General features: G+C 40.8%; 1 protein-coding gene across 1 annotated transcript; it reads right to left on the bottom strand.

The window, feature by feature from the left end:
- Positions 1 to 3532: 3532 nt before the first annotated feature.
- Positions 3533 to 9697, bottom strand: LOC129739659 (bifunctional glutamate/proline--tRNA ligase). Its single transcript, XM_055731138.1, has 6 exons — positions 9509 to 9697; positions 7505 to 9420; positions 7219 to 7446; positions 4988 to 6613; positions 4803 to 4920; positions 3533 to 4744 (listed from the first exon to the last, which is right to left on the bottom strand). The coding sequence occupies exons 1-6, from the start codon at positions 9549 to 9551 to the stop codon at positions 3771 to 3773; spliced, it is 4905 nt and encodes a 1634-aa protein (XP_055587113.1). The 5' UTR covers positions 9552 to 9697; the 3' UTR covers positions 3533 to 3770.
- Positions 9698 to 25171: the final 15474 nt, after the last annotated feature.

Here is a 25171-nt window from a genome sequence, read left to right on the forward strand (position 1 = left end):
TGCCATTCCGCTCGAAGTGTAGACGCACTGAGCGAACGTGAAAACGGAAAACGAACAAGAGTGGTGAATATAAATTCCACGTTCATTTTCACGTCCGAATGGCAATGTGCAGCCGTCGCCCGTGGCGTAGAGGATAGCCTTCCAGTCTTCTAAGCCAACGGTCATGAGATCAAATCCCGGTCACGGCATACATAAAACACTTTCTGTGGGTTGGTGGTTTTAGCATTTGTAAGATGCTAGCCATCATATCCTCGAAAGATGTACGCTTAGAGTTAAGTGAAAGGAATCTCTTCGAGGAAACATTAAGTTATATTGAGATCCTGTATGTGTTTGTGTTCGTTTTTGGGAAATTTCAAATATAAAAAGCAATGAAAAGCAGCACATAAATGAACAAAAGTGAACCGATGCATTAAAATTAAAAAAAAAAACTTAGTCAATTTGTAATCAATCAAATTTTTTTTCGTCAATTTTAATCAAGAAAAAAAGCTATTTTTTTAGAAGTTATTCATAACGTCCTTTCAACAAGTTTTTCAAAAGAAACAAATCGCTTAAGCTCGTTACTCCTTGATCTATAAATACTTTTTGAGATTATTTAAAATTCATAATTTAAATTTAAATTCATTGTATTCATATATAAGGACTTTTGGATTATTCTATTAAATCAGTCGTGTTCAAAGCTGATTATTTTTTTAAGAAGAACAATAGGCACCGCTAGTTAAAGTAGGCCCACATCACCCGGCTTTACTGGTTACAATTAATATCTCTAGATTGTGTAACCCCGCTGATAAACTCACACCCTTCTACTTGGACTATAAAAACGCCGATTTCGATATCATTTCTCGCGTACTGGCCACTATAGACTGGGAATCCGAACTCGAACTAGCTAACCCTAATGCTGCAGCCGAAACTTTCTCGCACATCCTCAACTACGTAATCGACCGTCATGTGCCGAAACGCACCGCTAATGCTAATCCTCGGACTCCATGGGCTACAGCAGCTTTACGACAACTGAAAGCGACAAAAAGGCGTGCCCTTCGAAATTTCAACAAGCACAAATCGCCGCATACCAAGGAAGAATATCGCAAACTCAACTCCGCCTATAAAAAAGCCTGCCAACGTAGCTATCAAAACCATCTTCGTCGAATTCAGCAAAATCTCAAGACTAGCCCAAAATCCTTCTGGAATCACGTTAAAAATCAGCGGAATGAACCTGGAACACCGTCCTGCATGTTCTTAGATGGCATCATGGCGAACTCTGACTCCGGAATCTGCGATCTCTTTGCCAATAAATTCTCGAGCATCTTTGATACATCTTCAATAACCGACGACCAACTGAATCGCGCCATCAGGAGTGTTTCACCACTGGGCTTTTCTTTAAACGGTATAACAGTCGAGGACACAATCATCTCTAAAGCAGCCACTAAGCTCAAAAACTCCTTCTCTACGGGCCCGGATGGGATACCAGCTACCTTCCTGAAGCGTTTTATGCCTTCTTTGCTGACTCCTATCAGGCTTATCTTCCAAGCTTCGCTCGACCAGGCCACCTTCCCCTCACTGTGGAAAGAAGCTTACATGTTCCCGGTTCATAAAAAGGGAGATAGGAAAGATGTTAATAATTACCGAGGAATTTCAGCTCTGTGTGCTATTGCCAAACTTTTCGAATTGGTGGTTTTAGATCCCATTTTCATGTTCTGCAAGCACAACCTCTCCAACGACCAGCATGGATTTATGCCTCAACGCTCAACTACAACTAACTTACTAACCTTTACCTCGTATGTGCATGAAAGTTTTGCAAAGAAATCCCAAACTGATGCCATCTATACCGATCTGTCTGCCGCATTCGACAAGGTGAACCATGATATTGCCATCGGAAAGCTCGCGCGTTTAGGATTTTGTGGATCTCTAATTGGCTGGTTCCGCAGTTACCTTACGGGACGTAAATTGACAGTTCGTACGGGTAACTGTTTTTCCAGGCAGTTCTCAGCTTCATCAGGCGTGCCTCAGGGAAGTCACTTAGGGCCGTTAGTATTCCTAATTTACTTCAATGACGTGCTGCAACTCCTCGATGGACCAAAATTGGCGTATGCCGACGACTTGAAACTGTACTACTCTATCAATGGCTCCGAGGATGTGAACTTCCTGCAGAACCAGTTTAACCTCTTTGCCTCCTGGTGTGATGCCAATCGCCTACCTTTAAACCGTGATAAATGTGTAGTAATATCATTTTCCCGCAAACGACGCCCGCTCTCAGCCGTTTATTTCCTTGGAAACGATGCAATCTCTCGAGCTCAACACGTGAAAGATCTTGGTGTGATCCTCGACGCGCGGCTGGATTTTAAGAATCACACCAACTATATCGTTGACAAAGCCTCCAGAAGCCTGGGTCTTCTTTTCCGCATGACGAAGGACTTTAAGGACATCTACTGCCTGAAGAGTCTTTACTGCAGTCTGGTTCGATCGATCCTCGAATATGCTTCTGCGGTTTGGTGCCCATATTATCAAAACGGCTCTGATCGCATCGAAGCCATCCAACGACGTTTTTTGAGGTATGCCCTTCGACACTTAAACTGGCAAGACCCTTTTCGACTTCCCAGCTACGAAAGCCGCTGCCGCCTGATCGACATCGACACGCTGCAAGCCCGCAGGACCGCCACTCGTGCTTCTTTCGTCGCTGATCTGCTTTCATCAAGAATCGACTCTCCTGCACTTTTGGAAGTTCTTCCACTTAGCGTCCGACCTCGTGGTTTGAGGAATCGGGATCTTCAGCTCTTCGTTCCTGTTAGACTAAACAATTACGGGGCCAACTCTGCAATAATTGGCGTCATCAAGACTTTTAACCGCTTCTCAGAATATTTTGATTTTGACGTTTCGAAGGTTTTATTCCGAAGAAGAATTCTTAGTGTTCTAAGTTCAGTGTAGATTTGTATTTGTTGTTAGTTTTTAATTTTAAAATATCATTTGGATCAATATATGATCTGTTGATTTAATAATAAATAAATAAACTAAATAAATAAATAATTACCTTTGTTTCTTTATACATTTTTTTTAAAGAAATTTGAACACCGGTTCGACAAGTATCGATCAAAACATTGTTTGAATGATCTGTTATTTACCGATCGAAACCAATTTCTACCTGTCGTTGAACAAACATGTTGCCAATTTTGAAGATTTGACATTTCACTGCGGAATATTTTTTCACTGTGGTGAGTTCACGGTCACGTTCGCGTCCGAGTTCACAAGAACTGTAAACCGGGATTAAGTGTGAAAAAAATTCACCAATTGTGCGGAAGAATTCACCAAGTGTACAGAAAGTTCATCAGATGATGCGTTCCATCTTTGAATTTTCGATTTAAATGGGATTTGATGAATACTTCATACCTCTGCAATGGACTCGACAATTGTCACCTCACGCGCGGCGTAGAATAAGGGCCGATATGTTCCCGATTGAAATCCTATCTCGATTTGTTTTTGAATTAAAGTAATGTCTCGAGCGACAATGGTGTTTTCTCTTAAATTAGAAACAAAACACAGCTTATCAAATTAAAACTTTTTTTCGAAGAGCAACTGTTAGTCAGTGGAAACCTGATTAATCACTATGAACAATGTTTATTTTATCTTTTGCGCTGAGTAAAATAAGTGACGAGCACATGTATTGATGAAGCTTGAACATTCGTGGAAAAGTTTTTTTTTTTCAACCTTCTGAACTTTAATCAGATTATGTGAAGAAAAGAAGAACACGTTTCGAAGCTAATCGAAGCTTCACAAGCATTTTAATAGCTTCTGCCGAACAGAGTGTAGAATTTGGCAGGTTTTCCGCATGCTGGATGAATACATTTGTCATTCTTATCGATCGCAGCAGGTTGCACGAATGGTATGCATAAGGATTTAGCACCCATGGCTGGAGCTCCAGGTTCTGCTTCTGCATCGTCCCGGGCACTATCTGCTTTTATTTTATCTTCACAAGGTATTTCTCCACAGAAAGGTGCCATGATAATGTTCTTTGCTTCCAAAAGTGGGATGAATTCTGTCCACGTTTTTGTAGTTTTCAAATGATCTTCTAGATCCTTTTCAGCCCGTTTATACATACTTTCATGAATAGTTTCAAGCAAAGTTGGTATATCAATGACGGCTTTGTCACGTTTAATGATAAGCTTATCCCCGGTATCTCGACGAACGGCTACAAACTGTTGGTTCTTTAAATCTTTGAATCCTAATTCAATGCGTATCGGAACACCTTTCAATTCCCAATGGTTATACTTCCAACCTGGAGAATAGTTGTCACGATAATCGCCCTCACATCTTACTCTGGCTTTCACCAGATCTTCTTCAAGAACTTTGCAGCTATCGTACAGAGTTTTCCTTTCGTCATCGGTGGTGTTGGCAGTAATTCCACAAGGAACAATAATCACCTGAATGCAGGCAACACGTGGCGGCAGGACCAAACCTTGATTATCGGCATGTACCATAATCATCACGCCGATCGTTCGAGTTGTTATACCCCACGAATTTTGGTGAACAAATTCTTTTTCTTTTGTTTCCGGATGTTCATAAACGATATTGAACATTTTAGAAAAGTTTTGCCCCAAATGATGGCTTGTTGCTCCCTGAATCGCTCGACCAGACGCGGAAATGAAAGCTTCTACAGTTGTAGTATAATCTCCACCAGCAAATTTCTCCTTCTCCGTTTTACGTCCTTTTACAACCGGAATGGCCAACAAATCTGTATATACTTTGGCGTAGAGTTCTGAAATTTCGATTCAAAAGTGTATATTGTTGTTCGAAAAACGACCACCTAAACTTACCTAGGATTTGGAGAACTTCCTCACAGGCTTCTTCACGTGTGGCAAAAGCAGTATGGCCCTCTTGCCACAAAAACTCACGTGTACGCAAAAATGGTTGAGGGTGTTTGAATTCCCACCTCTGAAACAAACAAAACATATGATTATTGTCGAAGAAGGTAGGTATAATAAATTTAACAATCACATACTACAACATTGTTCCACTGATTCAACCTAATGGGTAAATCACGATATGATTGAATCCATTTGGCATACGCTGGATACATTACAGTTTCGGATGTTGGACGGACAGCAATGGGTTCTGCCAATTCAGACTCTCCGCTCTTGGTGACCCAGGCTACCTCTGGAGCAAAATCTGCAATGTGATCCTTTTCACGTTCAAGAGCTGCTCGAGAAACAAAAATTGGGAAATAACACTCTTTTACACCCATTTTTGTTATTTCGAAATCGAACCAGTGTTTGATTGCTTTCCAGATGGCGAAGGACCAGTGACGAAGAATATAGCAACCTGACACGTCGTAGTATTCAATCATTTCACCTTTAGTGATAACTTGCGAATACCAGTCAGGTAAGTTTTCTTCCTTAGAAGCTTCCAACCCTAGGCGAGTTTGTTTTTTAGGTCCTGCGCCATCTGTTTCCTTCAGTTTGGCTTCTACTTTGGGTTTCTCCACCTTCTTTTGAGTCTCCTTTTTCTGTGCGGCAGGTTTAGGAGTTCGCCCGGCAACGGGAAAATCGTTGCCCGTTAATTTCTTATATTCCGCTTTGAAGTCAAGCAATTGCTTAACTGCTGCTTCAATCTGATCCTTGGGTGCTCCCGAAGATTTGAGATTCCTCACCAAATCTCCTTGTTCGTTTACTTTAGCAACGAGCGCATCGCTGTTGCTTGAAGCTGGAGTTGTTTCATTTTTTATTGGGGCCATGTTTTCCTTATTCTGCACAGACGGAACAACTGTGGTTCCTGGTTTCCAATCCTTGCCGGTCAAAGTTTTGTAATCAGCCTTCAATTGAAGCAACTGCTTTACCTCAGTTTCAATTGCAGCTTTATCCACTTTGTTCGATTTCAATGTACGAATTTTATCACCTTGTTTTGCAATTTTCTCAAGGATTTCGTCTTCTTTTTTTGAAGATGCTGATGCTTCTGTTGGTTTAACAGGAGCCGATTCTACCAGAACTACACACCCAGGAGTCCAATCTTGCCCGGTAGCCTTCTTATAATCTGCCTTAAGGCCGAGTAGAATTTTAACTGCAGAATCGATGTCTGGTTTGGCTGCTTTCTTCGACTTCAAATCACGAACCAAGTCACCTTGTTTAACGATTTGCTCATGTATGTTTACTGGTGCTGAACTGCCACTTTCCTGTTTGACTGGTGCAGTGGCCACGGGCGCTGGCGAAGTTTCTGGTTTCCAATCCTTACCCGTGATAGTTTTGTATTCAAATTTCAATTCGAGCAACTTCTTGATGGCCGCATCGATCTCCGCTTTCGAAACCTTTTTCCCTTTCAAATCACGAACCACGTTACCTTGCTCGATAATTTTAAGGTTCACTGAAGCGGCTGAAGAATCAGATGCAGCAGGAGTTGACGTGGCAGCAACTGCTACACCAGGTTTCCAATCCTGTCCAGAAGCCTCCTTATATTTTGCCTTAAGTTCCAAAAGAAGCTTCACTGCGCTCTCGATTTCCGCTTTAGCTGATTTATCCGATTTTAACTTTCTTACTAATTCACCCTGTTGCACAATGGCATAATTTAGCTGATCCACTTTCGGTGCGCTTGGCGCAGCTTTAGATGCTGCTTGTGACGAGGTTTTCCCAGCTTTCTGTAATGAAACAAACATAAAACAAAATTAAACTTTCATACAGTATTAGATAAACTTCAAATAGAAAAAAAATCAAAGTCATACTTTCAACAAAGTACTGACCTGACACGAAAGCAAATTTGAAAATGTGGCATCAAGAAAACCAACTCAACTTCTTTCACGTTTGATTCAAGCGATAATTATCATGTATCGAACTTGGTTGAATGAAGCTCAAAGTTCAGATTGTTGAGTATTAAGTTTGAGAAAAAGCTCTGAACCTTGCATGCAAGTGAGGAAGCTTTAAGATTGAATCGGAAAAGCATATGGATGGAAGAACGGTATGCCATTTATGTTGGATGGCGAAAGATTTAACATTGAATGTATTATGGTTATACGACAAAATTATAACACGAGTTTTTTAGATCACACGCCCAGGATTGAGAGATTTCGCCCATCACGCTTGATTGGACTAGTTTTTTTTTCATCGACAGAACGGCTCCGTACTCAATCGAAGGAACCTCACTACTCACATGACGGATAAAGCACGACAATAGTCAACATTTCTCCGGCTTATGTGTAATCGAAATCTTAATAATGTAAGGAACATTTTTTTTATTCTAACTCACCTTACTGTCGGCTGCAGTTGTTCCTTTTTTAGGTATCCCGGCCGTTGGTTGCTCCTTAGCATGTCCATCGGGTATGGCAAACAAGACGATTGGAGTTTCGACTCCGCCAAACTCACTGGCCGGTCTGTACGCTTGGTCAACCTTGAAGAAACCGCGTCTTTGCAGCTGAATAATGTCACCTTGTCGTAACTTTTTCAACTCCGGATCGCCCAACATTGGGATTTCGGTCTGCAAAAAAGGATTAATCATCAATCTGACAATAACAATGAAACAGAAAATTATTTACTCTCGTCGTATGGCCTATATATGATTTGAAATCTTCGTCTTTTCCTAGAACAGATTTACTTATAATGTGTTCAAAATAGACACAATATGTGGGTGGATATTCAAAAGGATCCTGCTCGCAAAGCCATGTCAATTTGAGAGTCTTCTTGAAATCCTTGTTTTCTAAATTTGGAGTAGCATCGATCGATGTAATCCGGTTCGAGGATGCATCTTTGTTGATTTTGTTAATCATTATATTGCCCCAATTTATGAAGGTTGCATTTTCTCCTTCTTTGAGTTCAACTGCATCAGCATAGTCTATTAGAACTTTTGGTCCAATCCAGACAGTTTTGGTGCCAATAGTGGGATCCTTTGGATGAACCGAAACTTTTGTTGCTTCCAATGGAACACCTGATACATTCACGATGACGCGGTTTTCAATTTCAAGTGCAGTGTAGCGAGGAGCAATCGGATCGATAACTTTTTTGTTGAAAGCCCAAATTTTGTCCCATTCCATAAAAACGACCGACTTGCTCGACCCTTGAGCAATGATAAACTCTTTCAATCCTTCAACAGTCATTCCACGACGTAGGATTCCTCTTACTGTTGGCATTCTTGGGTCGTCCCAGCCATCGACAAGTCCCTCTTCAACGAACCAGGTCAGTTTCCGCTTGGAAAGAACAGTGTTGGTCATATTGAGACGACTATATTCCCAAATATAAGGACGACGAAGCTTAAGAGCGTCAATAAACCAGTAAAATTGATCATCGCGATCATGATATTCCATTGTGCGAAGAGTATGTGTTACGTTTTCGATAGCATCTACAATAGGACATGCGAAATCGTAAGTAGGGTATACTTTATATTGCGTTCCGGTCCTAGGATGCGGCTCATTTTTGCATCGATAAATTGTTGGATCTCTCATACAACCATTATCCGAAGACATATCAATCTTGGCTCTAACGCAACATTTTTGCCCAAAAGTAGTCCCTTGAACCATCTCTTTCCACATGGACATATTTTTTTCGATCGAGTTCGAACGATTTCTGGATTCTACTCTTTCATCACGTTCCTTTTTCATTTGTTCCGGCTCTGTGTCATCCACATATGCTTTGCCTTCCTTCATTAAGCGCTCGCAATACTCCAACATCAGATCGAAATACTGTGAGGTATGAGTAAAAAGATCGGGTTTCAACTGAAGCATCTCTAAATCTTCCAGAATGACTTTCTCAAAGTGAACATTTTCCTTAGCCGGGTTGGTATCGTCGAATCTCATTATTAATTTGCCTTGGAAGGCTTGCTGGTAGTACTGATTGAGCAAAGCAGCCTTAGCATGACCAATATGTAGATAACCGGATGCCTCTGGAGGAAAACGTACCACAACTTTGCCCATCTCCGCTCCCGGTAGATCCACAAATTTTCCTTCTTGTTTCCGTTCACCACTTTTCTCCACACTGCCAGCTCGTGCAACTCTTCGCCCCAACTTCGCCTCTTTAGGCAGTTTCGCTATGACCTGTTTTACTGCTGGATGAGCGGATATTAGATCGTACCACCGTTGGACATGTACTGGGATCCCAATCGTTTTCAATTCAGCATAACGACTAAACAGCTCATTGAAAACGGCCAAATCGGCAATGGTTAGATGGTTTGCAACCAGAAATGTTAACGGTGCTAGACATTTGTTTAAATATTCCAGCTCATCTGCAGGATCTTTTTCCACTGAAAGCGTATAAGTCAGCCAATGATCAATCTGCGTACGCTCAATCGGTGTCTTTCCGTAAAGTTGATATTTGGGAGCATCGCGAGCCAAAGTTCTCAAAACATCGTTATTAGTGACACACACCAAAGTACGGTTGGAAAAGGTAATCGAAATTTCCTGGCCCCAGCTTACTTCTATCGGATTCGAACTTTTGATCAGTTCGGCCACGATGAGACCACCTAAAATAAATGCAAATTATTTCATCATCCCTCAGAGTACAGATTCTAACCTGTTTGATGTATGTAAATTTGGTTTATTTTCTCTTACCGATCGCCGGTTCGTTGTAGCTGGACACCAATTTAGATGCCATTGAATACTTTTTTCAAATACCTGTAGCAGGCAACGCAATTACTGAGAAATCCGGAATTAAACTATGCAGATGCTGACGTGCATTGGCCACGAAACGTGATATCGCTCGTTTTGAGGATTTTCTCTTTCTGAAGAAGAATTCGTGAAGAAGGGTCGATTCACGACAGGGGTGTCAGATGTCCTGATTTTTCAGGATTTGTCCTGATTTTCGAGAGGCCGTCGGCCGTCCTGAGTTTTCAAAAACGCTTGAATTGTCTTGATTTTTCAAAAATGGCCCTTAAAATGTCCTGATTTGTCCTTATTTTTAAATTATAACTAAATTTATTGTTAAATGATGAGACAAACAAATCTTCAATAAAATAGTTTAACCAGTTTAACCAATGATAATCTTCGGTCCAAATGATATTTAAATGGTATTTTTCGATATTAACTGCAGCCCAGCCAAGGTTATTCTAGCCTCAGTTGCATAATTTGAGGCGTCTTCAGCACCTATATTTCACCTTTAGTTATGCAATTTAAGCAGAATTGCATGTTATTTTCACCAATTTAGTGATGTCCTGAAAAATCCTGATTTTTTTCTTCGCGGTGTCCTCATTTTTGACAAAACGACCTGGCACCTCTGATTCACGATGACGACCAGAGTGCCTCCAGCTACGGGTGGGTGCATATTGAGGAAAAGTAGGCAAGGAGTACCAAAAGTTTCTCATTGGTGGGGGTGGAGACGGAGCGCTTTTTGACAGCCGATTGTTCGCCTACCATGCCTACGATTACGATTGCCTGTCACAAGATGGACGATTCCGTGCATTGGTATAAGAACACACCCGAAGCTGTACACGCCCTGATCAGGGGTGTCAGGTGTCCTGATTTATCAGGATTTGTCCTGATTTTCGAGAAACCGTCCTGATTTTTCAAAAAAAGGTTGAATTGTCCTGATTTTTGAAAAATTGCCCTTAAAATGTCCTGATTTTTTAAAAAATATCCAAATCATAACTAAATTTTTTGTTAAATGATGAAAACATCAAACAAATTTTAAATAAATTAGTTTAACCAGTTAAACCAATGAAATTCTTCGATTCAAATGAGATTTGAATGAGGTTTTCGATATTAACTGCAGGCCAGCCAAGGTTTTTCTTGCTTCAATTGCATAATTCGAGGCGTCTTCAGCACTTATATTTTGCCTTAAGCTATGCAACCTTAGCAGAACTGCATTTTATTATCACCAATTTGGTGGTGTCCTGAAAAATCCTAATTTTTTCTTGGCGGTGCCCTGATTTTTGACAAAACGACCTGGCACCTCTGGCCCTGATGACGACCGATGACGTACACGCTCTTTTTTTTAACTCAAAATTAAGTATGACCGTGGTTCAAAACATAGTTCGATTCTATGAACTTAAATTTAAGTATACTCTTTTACCCTTTTTCCTCCTTGCGACCCTTTTTCCTCCTTGCGATGGTTCAAAACGGAGTTCGAACTGCGAACTCAAAATTGATCCCTTTTTTTCCTTCGGCGAGGGAGCAAAGCTGAGTTCGACCTTATGAACTAAAAATTGAACTCTCTTTGTTGGACTAAAAATACTTAGTGAGTTCAGTTCGAACCGGAACAGCAACCAACGAACACGAAGCAAAATTTGGTCGTTCCGTAACAATAACCGGAAGACTATAAAGGAACTTCATAATGGAGTGTCCACCGTGTCAGCGTTAAATTCTGCCGCCATTGTCATCATATGGTGAGCGGCTTGGAATGTCCGGAAACTTCCGGATGTTATTTACTTCCCGTGGGATGTAACATCCGGAAGTTTTCTTTGACCGGGAGTTTCAAAACTTTCCACCGCTCACATCTGGGTACAAAAAATTCCTTTAATTCCCTGAAAATAAACATCCCTCGAATAAAAAGGATAAATTTGAGTTCGGCTGCCGAACTTAGTTTTGCGATTGCCCAGTCGAACTCAAAGTTGAGGGCTGCCTGCCACTGAATTTTGAGTTTAAAAAAAGGAGCGTGTGCAGTGAAATTTTTCGTGTAGCTGCACGGTCAAGAAACTCAAACTCAAAACTCAGTTTAAGGATAGCAATACACTAACTTACTTACTTACTTAATGCACATTCGCGCGTGATCCCTCGTGGAGAACAGTTGTGTGGAGAAAGTTTTCGAAGAGTGGATTTTAACTAATTGCAAACTGAAAATCAGTTAATAATTTCGTTTACGGTGAAAGAAAATTAAACAATCTATCGGATTATTAGTGCATTGCGATGAGTGTAGGAGCTGGTGCCCCAATGGGGGCACCCATGGATGAAGAATCTGAAAACGGTGGAAAATCGGAGCATGTTGCAAATCAAAATGGCGGAGGGCCAAGCCAAATTTCAGAACAAAATGGCGGAAAGAAATTGTTCGAAAAATGTTTTTATAAATCTAGCGACAGTGGTCCGTACAAGGTAATAGTAGAAAAGAAAACGGATAAAGAAAAAGAAGCAGAGAAGCAGAACGGAATAAATAAAATATCGGTAGGAATGATTCTCAAACAAAATGGCTTTTCTAAGGAGGTTATGGACATACGGAAGCTCGGTCGTACAAAAGTGTTGGTATACTTAGCGGAGTGGAAAGAAGCAAATAGGCTGATCAATTGCCGCAACCTAGGTTTGAAAAATTATATGGCGTATATCCCGAAGGGGTTCATTACAGTTAAGGGTGTAATTAGCGGCATCCCCGAGGAGATTGATATGAAGGAGCTCATAGACGAAATCGAAGCAAGCAAGGAGATCGTCGAAATTTTTCGTATGCAACGAACTGTTAACAAGAATAAGATCCCAACCCGTAAGGTAGGTATAACCTTTCGTTGTAATAAACTTCCTGATTCCGTAAGGGTTTATTCGGTCAACATGAGAGTGGAACCATATGTGAACAGACCCGTGATGTGCTTTGCTTGTCTACGCTATGGACACATTGCTGGTAATTGTAAAGGCAGGAAGCGCTGCAACAATTGCGGAGATGACGAAGGAGAGGAACATAATACTGAAAACTGCACGAATGTAACTAAATGCATACATTGCAAATCCACCCATAGAGCGTCTGATCCTAAATGTCCGGAGCGAACAAAGCAAGAGGCTATCAAAAAACTGATGGCATGCCAAAACTTGACGTACCAAGAGGCACGTGATGAGTTCAGACTGGAAACTAAGAATGGGTTTGACATCCTTTCGAATATGAAAGATTTCCCAACAATTTACGAAAGCTTTGCTAATGTAACAGCGAAAACTATGAAGCCAGTTTCAAAACAACCAAACCAACCAAGGAGAATTATGACTACAACAATTGCAAACGGCGGAACCAGTAAACAAAATACAAACCAAAGATGGAAGCAAAACAATCAAGTAGAAGAGGAGAACAACACACAAACACAATCAAAAAAAAGGAAAGCCTTAGCGATTCAGGAAAAGGATGATGTAGATGACCAACAACAAATGCCACTACAAAAATATTTGGAGTTGAAAAAACGGTGGGAAGATAAGGTTCAAATCGTAGCAAATCAGAGAGAAACCTATAGGGCAACAATGAGTAAGTCTTTTATTATTCTTTCAAATGCAATATCATCGAACATAGAAGATGGAAGAATGGTAGTCACAGAGGTATTGAAGGAAATGAGTAAGGTACTAGGGTATAATGACGTAGAAGTCATTCGTCAATCTATAACTAATGATGACATTTCGAATAATGCAACACAACATACAGAGTCTGCATAAAAATAAATTAGAACTTTCTCATGAACTTAATATAAGGAAATACGACGCTGCCTTGCTATCAGAAATCTGGACTAGTCAAGACAACATGAATTCTTTACACATTTCTGGGTATCATAAGATTTTACAACCAAGACTCACTCCAGCGATAGGTGGAGGCGTAGGAATTTATCTAAGAGAAGTCTACAACTACAAGAAAATAAAACTTAGCTCGGACGATCTCTTCGAAACAATAGGAATCGAAATTCCAAGTAAAGGGTTAATTTTAATTTCTGTCTATATTAATCCAAGAATTACAAACAATGAATTAGAAATCAGAATGAACAAACTGTTAGATGAAACACGAAACACACAGAGACTTATCATTGGAGGCGATTTTAATGCGCATAACACATGCTGGGGTTGTGACGACACAAACAGAAAAGGAAGAATAATTTATGACCTCCTTAGCACAACAAGTTTACTCATTCTAAACGATGGTTCCAAAACATTCAGACCCGCTTCCTTAAGCTTTTCCCCCAGTGCCATAGATCTGACATTATGCACACTAGATTTGTATAACGGAATTATATGGAATGTGAAGGATTACAGTTTAGGAGGATCCGCACACATGGTACTGGAAGTGGAAATACCACAAATATCTTCGAAGAAACAAAGGAGAGTAATTAATTATAGAAACTTGAATAGAGAAATTGCCAATATAACACCGGACGATTTCAACAATATTAAAGACCTAGAATCATTAGTTTGTACATCTGTTAATCAAAATACTTTTTCAAGCACCCTAGTCCCTAAATATTATTGGAGCTCCGAACTAGACGAGCTTTACAAAAACAAGCAGACTTGTAGAAAAGCATATAATAGACTTGCAAACGAAACTAACCTTTTAGCAATGCTTAAAGCTAACGCTAAGTTTCTTCGAGCAAAGAAACTCTTGATGAGAGAAAGGTTATGTGAAATAACAAAAAATATAGACCCTAGAAACACGAGAGCCAACTGGAGACTAGTTAAAAATTTAAAATTCCACCACAATGATAAATCTAAAAATAATGAAATCCTCATATCAACTGAGAAGACTACCGAATTTTTAACTCATAATTTTGGCCCAACACAACAATGCCCTGTCCCAGTTGAACCAGCTTTCCAATCTACCGATCCAAGGCAGCTACTCACGTTAGAAATGTGGAACAAGATAATCAACAAGAAAAAAGCCCGATCAGCTCCCGGAACTGACAAAATGACATACGAATTATTACGTAACCTGGACTGGAAAACAAAAGAAAAGGTGGTGAGTGAAATTAATACACACTTTCTCAAAGGATCGCTGCCCGAACACCTAAAAATAATCAAAGTAGTTCCTATCTTAAAACCAGGAAAGAATCCCAGTAACCCTGAGTCCTACAGACCAATATCATGTCTATCGACTATCACAAAATCTGCGAATTCAGCTGTTTTACAACTGATACAAGAACACACTGAAGAAAACAAATTGTTGCCAGATCTATCATTCGGTTTTAGATCAAAAAAATCCACTGAAGATTGCTTAGCTTTTGTGACTAACCACATCATGGAAGGCAGAAGAAATAAAATGGTTAACATCGCTATATTCTTCGACTTTAGCAACGCTTTTAATGCGGTAGACGTAGACAAATTGAATACAACACTCGAGGAAATGAATTTTCCTGAGGATATAAGGATATGGGTAAGAAATTTCCTATGCAATAGAAAATTAACTGTAAAAACAGATCAGGGTCAAGTTTCGTCGACAGTGTCAGTGGGAATTCCACAAGGCGATGTCATGTCACCGACACTATTCAACTTGTATACAACAAAGCTACACAATACCGATAGAGAGGAAGATGGTATAATAACGGTTCAATATGCCGATGACTTTGTTAAAATTGCTAGAGGAAGAACCGTACAAGAAGCAAAAATCAAAGCACAACACGCCATAGACAGGTTTGCCTACTATAGTTCAAATATCAATCTTCAACTTAACGCTAGTAAAACTAAAGCTATCATATTTATACCGAAGCCCTTTGATTTGGGTCTAACTGTAATGGGATCACGTATTGAAATAGTCCGAAGCTACAAATATTTAGGAGTATATGTTGATTACAATCTGAGTTTCGGTACCCACGTTAAAGAGCTGAAAAGTAAAATAAAAGACCGTCAAAATATGCTTAAGATAATTGGAAGTATCAAAAAAGGTGCGAATCCAAAGGTGATGATACTTTTCCACAAAGCACTATACGGAAGTTATCTTGCATACGGCAGTGCCATCTACGGAGACACTCCCAAAACCTATCAGAATATGTTAGCTGTGTCCAGCCGGCAATGCCAACGCATTGCCACAGGATGTACGAAGACCACGCCTATTAACACTCTCGCAGCTCTTTCGAACGAGGAACCACTCGAAATAAAACGACATTACTATGCCTTGAAAAAAATTACACAACACTTTAGAAAGAACGACGCTGTAGCAGAACAACTGAGATCATTGGAACCGATTGAAGACTTCCACAAATCCAAAAACTATACTTTTATGGAAAAAGTTTACTTAGCAAACTGTGAAACAGTTCAAAACGTTTACGAAGATGATTCTTTGGAACTAAATCCGAAAATCGACGTACGACCACAAATAGATAAAATCCCGATAAATAAAAAGAAAATGTCTTCCCCAACAATGCGACAAATTGCCCTCGAACATATAAACGCCGAATATCTACTCTGGCGAAAAATCTACACGGACGCTTCAAAATCTTCAGAAGGCTGCGGTATCGGAGTCTACGAACCAGACTCTGGAATAGCCATCAGCTTACGACTTGATCAACCGACAAGCATCATGACAGCCGAGTTAATAGCCATTCAGTTAGCATTGAAAGAAATCTTAAATCTAGAAAATAATAACAGAAACGTGATACTCACGGATTCCCAAGCGGCATGCCAACTATTGCTGTCTTGCCAAACATTAGCAAATTGGGACCAGTTGACTGGAGAAATCTGTAGTAATCTGCATAAAACTAGAACAGTTCTCCAATGGATACCGCCCAAGCAACCAAAAGTCGCGTTTTTACTTAACTCCGAACTCCGAAGTTCACATTTGGCTGAAAAAATGTATTACGGGAACCTCAGGTGACTCTTGTCGCGTAAAAGTTACTCAGGAACTTCCATCGCCCTTTGAAAGGTTAAACTATCGATAACGGAACTTCTAAGCGCTTTTAATGGAACTTCTTTCAAGAAGGTCGATAACGTTCGCGTTACATTACAAAACGCACCATTAAGATACTTGAAGGCGTTTTAAAGAACCTGTATGGGAAATCTAAGCGACATGTCAAAAATGCATGTTTTTCAAGAAGGTCGATAACGTTCGCTTAACATTCTAAAGCGCACCATTAAGATACTTGAAGGTGTTTTGAAGAACCTATATGGGAATTCTAAGCGACATGTCAAAAATGTTTTTCAGGAAGGTCGATAACGTTCGCGTAACATTCTAAAGCGCACCATTAAGATACTTGAAGGTGTTTTAAAGAACCTATATGGGAATTCTAAGCGACATGTCAAAAATGTCTGTCAATTTCTTGTCATGGTATTTGTTTTGTTTATATCTGTACTGATATTTACAAATGGAATTCAAGATTTTTTCGAATTCTTCTTATAAATGTTAAATAAGATATTCGAATAAATTTTTGATGATGCGAATTTTTGTTATGATTCATATTGTGTACTGAAAGTCCTTTGAACAAAATAAGGTACCTTCTATTGACCAACCCACTCAATCATCTCAAATGACATTAAGTTTAAATACTAATTATTTCAGTGGCAATTAGCTATTGATAGATTGGTCGAGAGGCTGGTGAGTTTCATTGCAACCTAGAGAGCAGCGGTTCAATTCTCTAGGCGTGTAAGCAGCTTTTGTAATCAAAACAATATAATTAAAATCAATGAGATAGACCATGATAGACCGGCAGCCTAGCAATCTGACATGTGGTTGTCAGAGCAATCTATCAAATGGATTTTTTTTTCGGCGCGTAGAAGTTTCTTGACATTCTCTTAGAAGCTGAATAGCGTTCTCTACAGCCCCCTAAACGAACTTGAAAGTAGCTTTAAGAACTTAAATTTTGGGCTGATTAGCATTCTCTTCAGACACAAACGAGAGCTGATTAAGCTTCTATGGAACCTTTTTAAGGGAATTCTGGTTGCTTGGGCGGGGCATGTTGGTATAGCAGGAAACGAACATGCCGATAGTTTGGCGAAACAAGGTGTAGAATCGAATGCAATCATCATGAACAAACTGCTCTGGATTGATGCGATCCGAAATTACAAACAGCAACTGGCTGCAGATACCAACCAATGGTACAATGATATAGCCCTTCGTGACAATAAAGGTTTGAAATTCTACGAACTATTCTCAACGTTTCCTAGAAGGCCTTGGTTCTGGGAATCAGGCTTGGACGGAGAAGAGATCCGTATGCTGAACCGTATTTTAGCTGGCCACGACTACTCCGACTTCTGGTTGGCTAAAATAAAAGTTATCGAATATGATGAATGTGAAATTTGCGAAGAAAAGAACACCACAGAACACTGCTTACTTAAATGTGTTAAGTACATCCACATACGGAATCATTTTGAATGGGAAAGCTACAGCAAATTGACCGAAATTGTGAAGGACGAAACGGAAACATGCGGATTGGAAAAATTGAAACAAATTTTAAAATTTATAAAAATGGCGAAAATACGCGTGCAACGGTCAAACGCCAAATGACCGTAACTAAAACGTAACTAACAGCCGTCAAATGACAAAAAGTAGCCATAACTGGCGATATGAGGCCCCGCTCTTCAAGCCATAATCTACAATACAACAACAACAACAACAACTTACTTAATGATCCCAATAATACACTAAGCTCTCTGGAAATGAACAGAAAGTTGAAAATTCTTAAAAATTTCGAAAAGGAGGTTTGTTTCAAGAATATTCAATGCAAAGTGGGTTGGTCAAAAAGAAATGTGTTGAAAAATGTTGAAACATTTTTTTTGTTTACAACTAGATTATGAAAGTTTAAATGTGCCGAGAATCTTTGCATCACTGGTTAGTAGGGAAGGGGGCCATAATAGTCGCGGCGTCATTTGATCATTTTGATAAACGAAAAATTCCTTTCGAAATTTTTAAGAATTTTGAACTTTCTATTCATTCTCGAAAAGATTTCTGTCAAGAAACCAAAAAATGCTTTAAATTTAGTTCACAAATGGGACTTAGTTTTTTTTTTGCTACAGGCTCGTTACGGTCGGCCGAAATAAACGCAAAAAGTGGCCTTTGGGCAGCCCTATAATCGAATATAGATCCACTATAGAGCTTTCAGGCTTTGTAAAGCATTGCTATATTCGACTGTACGGCTGACTAAGGGCCAGCTTTTACGGCTTGATGTTACTCTTTATACGAATCCACTTCTTTGAACGTCTCGTCCAGCACACATACAACCTATATGGTGACCTGTTGTTGAAGCCTTAACCACAACTGCGGAACGACCGTGCACCCAAGGTGGCTACCATATATACATACATACAAAACGCTATTTTTAATTTATTTTTTTCGGGATCATAATTTTTAATATCCTTATTTTGAATTCATTCGTCTCGCAACAGTTGACGCAAGCGGTTGTGTTTTTTCCCCGTGAAAGTTAGTGAACCGAATTGTGAGAAGTTGATACCAACCAGTGAGTGGATACCGTCCGTGCCGTTCCGTGTTTCCCGATAGATCCGGTCTTATGTGCCGTTCGTTCTGGGAGAAGGACCAGGCACGAGATTGTGTCACAGCAGTGTTCCCCTCGGCCATTATAAGTGATAATCATCGTTGGCGTTCTCCAGCAGCGAAGACAAAAGACCGAGCTGTAGATAGTGGAAAGTCAACAAAAGGCCACGTTGGCAGCAGGTGGTATAGGGTTACCCAAAAATCCAAAGTTGGATTTTTTTTTTCCAAAAAGTTTTTTTTTTGGTTTTTTTTTCCTTAGTAATTTTTCCCTTCTCTTCTTTTCTTCCTTTTTACCCTTTCGTTTTTTATGCTGAATCTTTATTTATATGTATACACTTTTTTTCTCCACAATTTGACCTTAATTATTGGATCTAATTTTGATAACTTTTATACGGTTTCGTTCTCCACTTACCCATTAGCTAGGGAAGTTACCCACTAATGGATGACGGCGGCGAGGGAGGAAAAAAACCTCCCATCCGAGAGGCACTTATTTCCGAGGATTTTTTTTCCGATGAATCTGACCATGACATAGCACCTAATGTTCCCATGTATATATCGGACACCGAAAATAACCCTCCTACTTCCCCTACCCCTCAACCCTGTCGACTATCGATTTCACCGATTCCCTTTACTTTCGGCAAACCTTCCTCAACCTCAAATGTTTCCCCTCCAATATCAAAAGCCCCGCTTTTAGAGTTGCCTAAACCTCCCCCTCGTCGTCGGGTTTACCAACCTGAATCGACGGGACCTTGGGTGGTTTACATCCGGTCCAAACCGAATGGGAAATCACCCAATGTGATTTCAATTGCACGGGACCTTGATCGATCTTACCCTTCCGTAATAAGCTACCAGCCTATGAGACCGCACAAGATGCGCATTGTTGTTGGTAGCTTGAAGGAAGCGAATGCCATTGCTTGTGACCCGAAGTTTACGATCGAGTACCGCGTTTACGTTCCCGCTCGTGACGTGGAAATCGACGGAGTGGTAACCGAAGAGGGTTTGTCCGTCGATGATCTGGTGAAGTCCGGGGTTGGCCGATTTAAAGACCCTGGTCTTCCTACGGTCAAGGTGTTGGACGCGCGACAACTAAAATCAGCATCTGGCGAGGGGGAAGAACGAACATTTTCCCTGACGAACTCCTATCGCGTTACCTTTTCCGGCACTGCACTTCCTGATTACGTTGCGATCGGGAAGGTTCGTCTACCTGTGAGACTTTATGTGCCTTCGGTCATGTTCTGCCAGAAGTGCAAGCAGTTGGATCATACGGCCGCCTACTGTTGCAATCAGGCACGTTGCTCTAAGTGCGGGGAGAAGCATGAGGAAGATTCGTGTACAACACCAGCAGCAAACAGGTGTTTGTATTGCACTGGGGAAGCATCTCATGCTCTTTCGGCGTGTCCGAAGTACATATCGCGCCGGGAAAAAATCAAGACTTCTCTAAAAACTCGTGTCAAAAAGTCCTATAGAGACATGCTAATAAAGTCTTTGCCAATCGTCTCAGAAAACCAGTTTGGCCTTCTAAGCGAGGATGAGTCCGAAGGGGAGGATCCATGCGAAGGAACATCAACTGGGCCATTTTTAAAAAATAATGTTTCACAGGCTCCAAAAAGGAAACGCACCACTAAAACACAAACCACATTGGCTGCCAGTAAAATTAAAACTAAAAGAAATCCTCAAAGTGGAAATAGTAATTCTTCCCCTCCTATTCAGAATCCTCCGGGTTTTAATCCATCCCCGAAGGACTTCCCTCCACTTTCTGGGAAGTCAAAACCCCAGGCTTCCCTTCAGAATTCAGGCCCATCAGTAACTAACAGGAATGCAACAATTTCCAGAGAAGCTGCATCTGATCCATCGTCGAATAGTTTTCCCAGCTTTTCGGCTGATGGTAAGATGAAATTCTCGGAAATTGTTGCGTTCATCCTGGACTTTTTCAGTGTACCAGCAGGATGGAGAACTATGATTAATATGTTTGTACCCCTTTTGAGAGAAATTTTAAAAAAGAAAGCTCTCACCATGACCCTCATTTCAGAAACAATTTCTTTTGATGGCTAATTCATTCAATGAGGGAAGAGAAATTGTTTCTGTATTACAATGGAACTGCAGAAGTATTCTACCAAAATTAGACTCTTTTCAAGCTTTGGTACACAATTTGAATTGTGATGTATTCGCCTTATGTGAAACTTGGCTTTCTCCTAACGTAGATTTCAACTTCCACAGCCACAACATTATTCGCCTGGACCGTGATGGTCAAAGAGGGGGTGGTGTTCTTTTGGGGATCAAGAAATGCCACTCTTTCTATCGTATTCCACTACAACCATCTCCGGGTATTGAAGTCGTTAGTTGCCAAGCTAGAATAAAAGGTCAAGACCTTTGTCTAGCCTCGGTTTATATTCCGCCATCTTCAAGCGTTAGCCGGAACCAATTGGCGAATATTATTTCACTTCTCCCAGAACCCCGGCTAGTTCTGGGAGACTTTAACTCCCATGGCGTGGGCTGGGGTAGCTCACGTGATGATGAACGTGCTAACATTATTTATGAGCTGTGCGACGACTTCAACATGACTGTCTTAAACAATGGGGAAGTGACTCGAATTAATGGATCCCAATCACAGCATAGTATTTTAGACCTTTCTTTAGCTTCTTCCTCTCTGAGTTTGGATTGTACGTGGAAGGTAATCCAAGACCCTCAGGGAAGCGATCATTTGCCTATCAATATTTCTGTCATCAGTGGTCGTAGTCCACCCGAAGAAATCAATATTCCTTATGACCTCACAAGGAATATAGATTGGAAAAAGTATGCATCGGACGTCATTGAAGCCATTGACTCAACAGAAGAACTGCCTCCGGAGGCAGAGTACAGTTTTATTTCCGGGACAATTGTGGACTGTGCAATCGGGGCACAGGTCAGACGGAATGAAAGCTCGACGATACAGAAACGGCCTCCCACTCCGTGGTGGGATGGAGATTGCTCGCGCGCGCGAACTGAAAAGTGCAAGGCGTTCGTTGAGTTTCGCAGAACCGGATTGCCAGAGAAGTTCCAACGTTACTTGGCCTTGGAACGCAAGTTCAAGAACATGATCAGGGGCAAGAAACGGGGGTACTGGCGGCGATTCGTGGATGGGTTATCTCGAGAAACGTCTTTGCACACGCTTTGGAGAACGGCACGAAACATGCGAAATTACACTCCTTCGAACGAAACTGAAGAAAGTTCAAGTCAATGGCTGACACAGTTCGCGAAAAAGGTCTGCCCGGACGCAGCACCAGCTCAGAGACACTATCGGGATACAGAGAATAGTTCCGAAACGGAGGATCAATTCTCGATGGTCGAACTTTCACTTGCGCTCTGGTCTTGCAACAATTCAGCTCCCGGACTGGACAGAATCAAATTCAACTTGTTGAAGAATCTGCCAGATACCGCTAAGAAACGCTTGTTGAATTTATTCAATAAGTGTTTGGAACTGAACACTGTTCCGCATGACTGGAGACAAGTGAAAGCCATCGCCATACAAAAACCGGGAAAACCAGCTTCTGAATACAATTCGTATAGGCCGATTGCAATGCTCTCGTGTCTCCGGAAATTGCTCGAAAAAATGATTCTTTTTCGGCTGGATAAATGGGTTGAATCAAACAACCTGTTGTCAAGTACACAATTTGGATTCCGTAGAGGCAAGGGTACGAACGACTGTCTAGCATTACTTTCATCAGACATTCAATTGGCGTTTGCCCAAAAAGAGCAGATGGGGGCAGTATTTCTGGACATCAAAGGGGCATTCGATTCGGTGTCCATAGAAGTGCTATCAAGTAATCTTAACTCTTGCGGACTTTCACCAATATTGAACAATTTTCTATACAACCTGTTGTCTGAAAAAATCATGCATTTTAGTCATGGAGAAACCAACGTTGAACGCATTAGTTACATGGGTCTACCCCAAGGCTCATGTTTAAGCCCCCTGCTATACAACTTTTATATCCGAGAAATCGATGCTTGTATCGCACAAAATTGCACGCTACGACAGCTTGCGGATGACTGTGTTGTTCACATCACAGGTAAAACAGACACTCAAATAAAACCTCCTTTGCAAGAAACTCTAAATAACTTATCACATTGGGCCAGGAATCTAGGTATCGAGTTTTCACCTAGTAAAACCGAGTTAGTAGTTTTTTCAAGGAAGCATTCCCCTCCTCAAATAGAGCTCCTTATGATGGGTAGAACTCTAACTCAATCTCTTAGTTTTAAATATTTGGGTGTCTGGTTCGACTCTAAATGCCTCTGGGGAAAACATATTAGGTACTTGACTCAAAAATGCCAAAAGAGAATCAATTTTCTTCGAACGATTACTGGAACCTGGTGGGGTGCTCATCCACAGGACCTCATCAGGTTATACCAAACAACGATACTGTCGGTCATAGAATACGGAAGCTTTTGCTTTGGGTCAGCCGCGGATACCCACTTGATTAAACTAGAACGAATACAGTATCGTTGTTTGCGTATTGCCATGGGTTGTATGCAGTCGACACATACGATGTGTCTCGAAGTACTGGCGGGAATAATGCCGTTGAAAAATCGGTTCTTCGATTTATCGCTACGTTTCCTAATTCGAAGTGAAACTATGAATCCTTTGGTGATAGAAAATTTGGAAAGGCTTATGAATATTAATCCTCAAGTAACATATGTAAATAATTATAAAACTTTTAGTCAATTAGAAATAAATCCTTCTTTATTAAATTCGGACACGAGTCACTTTTACCCGAGTAGCAGTTCCTTGATAAGATTCGATCTGTCCATGACCGCTGACATCCGTGGAATACCAGATCACGTCCGACCCAACATTATTCCTTCAATCTTTGCTTCAAAAGTACGTGAAATTGATCCTATAAAAATGTTCTTTACTGATGGTTCTAGAATCGACAATGCGACTGGCTTCGCAGTGTATAATGAGGGCTTTGAAGCTTCGTTCAAGCTTCGAGAGCCATGCTCCGTTTACACTGCTGAACTAGCCGCTATTTACTGCACCTTGAAACACATTCGCACACTGCCCGCAGACCACTATTTCATCTATTCGGATAGTCTCAGCTCCGTTGAGGCAATTCGATCGATGAAACTGATGAAGCGCTCTTCCCATTTTTTGCTGGAAATTTCAGGGATATTGGGCGCTCTGATCGAAAATTCGTATAGGATTACCTTAGCTTGGATCCCGTCTCATTGTCTTATACAAGGCAATGAGAAGGCGGACTCATTGGCTAAGGTGGGCGCGTTACAAGGTGAAATCTTTGAGAGGATAATAACTTACAATGAATATTTTTCAATACCTCGCACTTTAACGATTAACGCTTGGCAGTCTAGCTGGGATAATGGCACAAAGGGACGTTGGCTCCATACGATTATCCCTAAGGTTCCGACGAAGGCATGGTTTAAGCATTTCAACATGAGTCGCGATTTCATTCGCGTGGTTTCTCGGCTCATGTCAAATCACTGCCGGCTTGACGCGCACTTGTTTCGTATACAACTAGTTACAAGCAATGTTTGTGTTTGTGGGGATGGCTACCACGACATTGATCATGTTGTGTGGACGTGTGAACGGTTTGATCGATCGAGGGCTTGGCTACTGGATACCCTTAGGGCCCGACGTAAACCACCTGGTGTTCCAATTCGAGACATCTTGGCAAAACTTGATCTTGAATATTTGTACCCTATCTACAAATATCTTAAAATGTCTGACTCGGTCGTTTAGTCCTCTTACCTTCACATCTTTCCCCCTGTATATGTACCCTATTAATCTTGGCTTCGTTTAATTAATAGAGTAACCTCTCATGCGATGGGTCCGACAAACTCTACCAGAAGGCTGGCCAGGAAGACGATCACCTGGAGTAGCTATCGGAACCTCAGCTACAGGAAGCCACCAGCGTACCCAGATGGAAATTTTTATAGTGAACCCTAGACGTTCCCCTTCCCTCTCCTAAATTAAATTTTAATCTAACAGTTGAGTCGCCGCGACTATTACGGCTCCCCCTTCTACTAACATAGATTAAGAAAGTGATACACTCGGCAAAACGAAACTTTATAAAAAGTAAAATGCCTTAATAAACAAACCTATGATTAAAAAAAAAAAATTTGAATTAAATTGTTACAAGGAAACGATG

Source organism: Uranotaenia lowii, chromosome 1 (genome assembly GCF_029784155.1).
Source record: "Uranotaenia lowii strain MFRU-FL chromosome 1, ASM2978415v1, whole genome shotgun sequence".
NCBI classification, from domain to species: Eukaryota; Metazoa; Arthropoda; class Insecta; order Diptera; family Culicidae; genus Uranotaenia; species Uranotaenia lowii.